Genomic DNA, 5,768 nt, shown 5'->3' with positions numbered 1-5,768 from the left:
TCCTCCGCCACGGTGTGGGAGGCCAGCGTGCAGCTCAGTGGGCATTGGCGTGGGGAGAGGTCCTCCTCCTACACGGTGTGGGAGGCCAGCGTGCAGCTCTGTGGGTGGGGAGTTCCCCTGACATCGCGGCTACCCTTCTCCCAGGGGCTTTCCGTGGCGAGGCTGTGACAGGCACCCGTGTAACCTCTCACTCTGGCCCACAGGTAAGAACTGGGACCTGACAGCCGCGCTGAGTGACTACGAGCAGCTCCGGCAGGTGCACACGGCCGGCCTGCCCCACGCGCTCAGCCAGCGGTGCTGTGCCCCGCAGCCCGGCCACAAGGCGGAGCGGCCGTGCCTGCAGCGGCAGGGTGACATCGCCCAAGGTACTGACGGTGACCCTGCTGGCCACGGCCTGGGCCCACGCAGGGCTGGCAGGTGGGGCGGCTGTGGGGCTGCAGGCCACCACCCTGCTGCAGACATGGCAGACTCCGTGTCGTTCGTCCCCGGCTGCAGTGGCCTTCCTGCCTTCCTGGCTCCGAGAGTTCCCTTACGTGTCCATTGTCCCCAGCAGTGGCCAGAGGCCATCGTCCCCCCGAGTCCAGACTGGGCAGCTCTGGGTCCTCTGGCTACCCCCAGGAGCACGTCTCCCAGCCTGCCCAGGCCCTGCCTGCCACCCTACACGGCTTCCTCCGCTCGGGAAGGACACAGGTGTCCTCCATGCCCAGACCCCGTGGAGCCGTGTGCGCCCACAGCGCCTGCCCGCCCCGCCCCACCCCTGCGCTTGTTCAAAATGTGCAGGGCTGTCCTTAAGGGCCATTGTCACTGAGGGAGGGACCATGACACGGCCTCTCAAAGCTGTGTCTTCTCCCACGCAAACATCACGTGTGCGTGTGCGTGTGCGAGCCGGCAGCGGGGTGGGCGAGCCGGCAGCGAGCCACGCCCAGGCTCGCTCAGCGCCCGTGTCCGTGTCGCCCTGCCCCCTGCAGAGAAGCGGCTCTCCCGCGGCATATCCCACGCCAGCTCCGCCATCGTCTCCCTGGCGCGGTCCCACGTGGCGAGTGAATGCAGCAGTGAGCAGCTGCCCCTGGAGATGCCTGTCTACACATTCCAGCTGCCAGACCTGAGTGTGTACAGCGAGGACTTCCGCAGCTTCATCGAGCGGGACCTGATCGAGCAGGCCACCATGGTGGCCCTGGAGCAGGCCGGTGAGTGGCCTGCCTCGGGGCAGTTGCCGGCTCGGGCCTCTGCTTGGGGGCTTTCGGCTTGGACCCAGGTGCACCCCAGCCTGCTAGGGCTGGTGCCACGTGCCAGAGCCTGGGTTCCCTTCGCTCCTGGAGCCCAAGCCCTGAGGCGGACCCCGTGGCCCCGGCCCTGCTGCCCCCGTGGCACCGCCCTGTTGAGCGTGTGTTGGCATCTCACGTGCTCACTCTGGGTTTCTGGTCAGGACACATGAGGTTGCAGGAGCAGATGGGCAGGCGCCACCCCTGCTCCCTCCAACGGCTTTGCCTTGCGCCTCCTTCCCCTTCCATGCCTCCCCCTCGGGGGCAGCGCACCCTGCCCGCCACCTCCCCCCTGGGCGCCCACACAGACAGCAAAGAGGGACCCGGGTTAAACAAAGCGCGGCAGGGCAGGTTTGTGAATGAGACGTTCTTGCTGTGGTGACAGCTCTGCCTCTGAGCTACGGTCACTTTTGAGGGTCTTAATTCCCAAGCATGGCTGTGGGCTTTGTCCTCATTTCATTACTCCCACCATGAAAGCAATAACACCTTTTATTAAAATTAATACTTAATAACAGCAGTTGGAATGCAAAAATGTAAATAATGCCCCTCTAATTATTTAAATCCTAATACAATTCTCTGGAAAAAAAAAAAAAAAGCTTGCAATTAAAGTGTGTAGTCACAGTTTCTGGGAAATACCTACGAAACGCTCTCGCTTGACTGAACTACACAGAGCCGAAGGCCCTGAGGGGTGGCTGCTGGACCTCACCCCCACACGGCTGGTACACAGACGTGCATATCGCTAGGAGTTCCATGTGGCACTAAGGGTGAGGATGCGGCCACTCGTACACCTCAGCGGGTTTTACAGCAATGTCGGCGTTGCCCAGGAGCGCCGTGGCGGTGCGGTCCCTGTTGCTGGAAGGCCGTCGCCAGGTGACTGCACCTGGTGCTTTCCTCGGAGCACGTGACCGGTGCCAAGCATGGCAGGTCCCTGCAGCCACCTTGCCCTGTCACGTGAGCTGTGTGGCCCTCCCCACCTCCCTCCGTGCCCAAATCCCACAGTGTATGTGTGGGTGTGTGCCCCAGAGGCTCCCTGAGAGGGTGGTTGTCCTGGCCTGGGGTCATAGTAGGGCTGGCAGGGTGTACCCCAGGCATATGACTGGCATCACGAGAACAGGCCCTCGAGTGGTCCCCACCAGCCTCGTGTTCTCCTTCCCGTTGGTACAGCCTGGGAGTGGGAAGGTGGCCCGATGGCCCGTGTGCAGGTAATGGTGTAGGAATTTCTTAGAGATTTCCCCAAGGCACGGTGCCGTTTATGCCCCGGGAGCATGTTCGCTTTGAGGCATGTTTCAGTTAGGATTCAGCTCACAGTCACCCCGGGTCAACACAGCCGCTCGCTCGAGATGGGGCTCCGGACTCGGACCCGGGCGTCTCTCCTCGCCGCTGTGGCAGCCTTGGGTCTCCTTCCGCTTGGTGTGGGTGTAGCTATTCTGCTTTAATGGCACTGTCCCCACCACTGCCGCCTCTTCGGCATTGTCAGTCCCGCGCATGAGACGGCGTCTTGGGTGTCTGCCCACCTTTCTGAGCCGGGGGTCTGGCTGTCACTCGTGCACACTTACAAGTCCTTTCTCAGAAGCGCTTTTCAAATATTTTCTCCCACCCGGAGGCTTGCCTTCCCATTGTGCACGGCGTCTGTCGATGGACAGAATTCTGCTCGACGAGGTCCGTAGTACCAGGTTCCCTTTGCCTGTCCCAACCCTGCTCTGGTTTTTCCTGAGGGGCCTTACAGGCTGAGCTCACAATCTTAGGTCTTGGGGACTGCTAAGTTTAGCGTCACCGCGTGGCCGTGGCCCCTCAGGCCAGTGCGTGCACACGTGCTAGGCTGGAGTCCCTCCCCACGTACCCTCACGTGCTCACCAGGGAGTGGAAAGGACTTCCTTCCCTCCCCCAGAGCACTCAGACCTCCGTGTGGGTAGGAGGCCAGCTCATCACAAATGTGCATCTGCGTGGTCCGTATTATTCTGTGGTGCATTTGTCTTTTCATTTTCTCAAAGGTCATTTATTTATCTCATACACGAGAGAGGGAGACAGGCACTCCAGTAGGGCCGTGACACAGCAGCCCGCCCCAGTGGCCTGCCCACCTGGACCACAAGCATGCACGCGTGCACACGACTGGCCCAGGGAGGCTCCGAGAAACCACTTGGGACCTTCCTGTGCATGTCGGCTTGGTGGAGGGTGGCTGCGAGCTGCTCTTCTCCAGGGAGGAATTCTTTAGAGTAAGTGTTGCAGAATGTAACCACACAGCCTAGCTGTTGTAGTGGCCCACAGAGTGAGTGAGATGTAACCCTCCTTACAAAAGTATCTATCCAAACATCACCCCAGGGAGGGGAAACTCTGTTCCATAAACTGGAAGAGAAGCGCTACACTGTATACGCCCCCAGCTCAGGGGCTTGGCCTCAGGTTCCTTCCTGTCTCCCACCTCCTGTGGTAGAGGTGACAGGGCTGTCCTTGTGGGAAAGCAGCTGCAGTGCTGTCCCTTTCTGGTGCCTCTGCAAAGCCTGCGCCGCAACACGCTCGGCGTCCCCGCCTCCCGGGCCCTGTCCTAACCTGTGCTTCTGCCCCAGGGCGCCTGAACTGGTGGTCCGCTGTGTGCACCAGCTGCAAACGGCTCCTCCCTTTGGCCACGACGGGGGACGGGAACTGCCTCCTGCATGCGGCCTCTCTGGGTGAGTTCCCCTGCACCGACAGAGGGCGGGGGCTCGGGGCTGCTCCATGTGTTGTTGAAGGACAGACAGGTGCTACAGAGAGCTGCTTGTCCACCGCCATGGTGTAGCTTTCTATGCAGAAATGCTCATGAGCTTCCAGACAACCTAACAGAGGAATCACCTGGAAATAGAACAGCAAACCTAGCCCTTCTCGTCCAGTCCTTGGAGGCTCAGGGCAGGGGGAGAGAGAACACAAGAGAGAAGGCCTGTCTTGACAGCAGGAGACTTTGGTCTGAGCTGCAAGGCTGGGAGTTAGAGACTGTGGCCTGTAGCAACCACAGAGGACTTCCTGTAGGAGGTGGGGCCTTTACTGAGATGTGAAGAGGTTGAAGCATAGGGAGAAGGACTTTCCAGGCACGAGGGCTACAGGGACAGGCCCTGGGGCAGGGGTGGACACACAGCAGGAAAGGCTGAGCCAGGTGAGACGGGTCAGGAAGTCCCGAGTGCCTGAGCTCAGGGAGCTGCATGACCAACAAGGATGTGGACCCTACAAGACAGGTACAGGTTCCGGTGGCTCAAGCCCGGGCCCCATAGCCAGAGCGCACAGCAGAGCTGTCAGACACACACCTCCTGAGGGAGACACTGCCCTGGCTGCAGCTGCAGAGCCTGGGGGTTCTCCCCAGCCCTAGCCCCACGGACAGAAGGCCCCATCATTGCAGACAGGCGGGGCTGTCTTTGTGCCAGGGGCCTGGCCTTGCAGCAGCCTGAGTGGAGTCTCCTTCCACTCCCCAAGTGAACGGGGCCTGAGCTGGTGCCAAGCCCCAGGGTCAGGGTCGGGGTCAGGACTCGCTCTAGTCCTGCCGAAGGGCTGCCCAGCAGGAGAACGGCAGGGCCAGGACCCATGGCGCCTCCAGGGAAGCACAGCGGGGGCTGAGAGGGCCGGGGCCAGAGGAGGGGTCCAGGGACTGGCGTGAGCAGGAACAGCAGGGCCCGGCCAGGCCCACACATGCTCAGGAGGCTGCCGTGGGGCAGCCGCTGCCGTGTCCTCACGGCCCCCTCACACCCTCTCTGCCCCTGGCCCTGGCTGCAGGGATGTGGGGGTTCCACGACCGGGACCTGGTTCTGCGGAAAGCACTCTACACCATGATGCGGACAGGGGCTGAGCGGGAAGCCCTGAAGCGGAGGTGGAGGTGGCAGCAGACGCAGCAGAACAAGGAGGTGGGCCCCACCCCTGCCTCCCTGCTGGACGGAGGTCCCGGCCCGGCTGGGAGGGGTTCTGGGCTCAGGAACGTGGAGAAGTGGCTAAAGCCCGCAGTCACAGCTCCGGGCACAGCTGTGCAGATGGAACAGCAGGGCGGCTTCTGCCACTCCACACTGTCCTGGTCACAGGCTGACCCCGGGTGGCCCACTGTCAGGTGCAGGCCCATCCCTACCCCTGTGCAGTCCGGAGTCCCAGTCGCCACTGCAGTGCACCTGTGCATGCTCGGCCGGAGTGCCCCTTCTGCTGCAGGTGCCCTCCCCAGGCCCCCGAGCTCGGCCTGCCCGGGGGCCTGCTCAGTGTCCCCCCAGCAAGGTCCTTCCTAGTGGGTGGACCGCAGAGCCCTGAGCCTGGAGACAGGGGTTCTGAGTACATTGTCCGTGCCAGAGTGGGCGTCCCTGGCCACCAGCGGCATGCCCAGCCTGGGTCCCCACCGGGGAGGGAGCCGAGGAGCAGGGAATGGCCAGCACCCTGAGCCACCTCCCTCGGTGCAGTCGGGGCTGGTGTACACAGAGGATGAGTGGGAGCGCGAGTGGACGGAGCTGCTGAAGCTGGCCTCCAGCGAGCCACGCACGCACATTGGCCAGAACGGCGGGTCGGGGGGCC

At 62.6% G+C, this 5,768-nt stretch overlaps 1 protein-coding gene across 1 annotated transcript in view; it reads left to right on the top strand.

The window, feature by feature from the left end:
* The window catches only part of OTUD7A (OTU deubiquitinase 7A), a 28,756-nt gene that overhangs the window by 13,313 nt on the left and 9,675 nt on the right, over positions 1–5,768 (top strand). Inside the window, exons 4-7 of the mRNA XM_027767795.1 lie at positions 204–365; positions 969–1,187; positions 3,824–3,925; positions 4,995–5,122. Of these exons, the coding sequence (XP_027623596.1) occupies positions 204–365; positions 969–1,187; positions 3,824–3,925; positions 4,995–5,122 (611 nt within the window). The remainder of the gene's footprint in view (positions 1–203; positions 366–968; positions 1,188–3,823; positions 3,926–4,994; positions 5,123–5,768) is intronic.

The sequence above is a fragment of the Tupaia chinensis genome, unplaced genomic scaffold, assembly GCF_000334495.1.
Source record: "Tupaia chinensis unplaced genomic scaffold, TupChi_1.0 Scaffold144682_1, whole genome shotgun sequence".
Classification (NCBI taxonomy): domain Eukaryota; kingdom Metazoa; phylum Chordata; class Mammalia; order Scandentia; family Tupaiidae; genus Tupaia; species Tupaia belangeri.
Note: the sequence above shows the minus strand (reverse complement) of the source record. Positions and strands in the feature narration are given on the sequence as shown.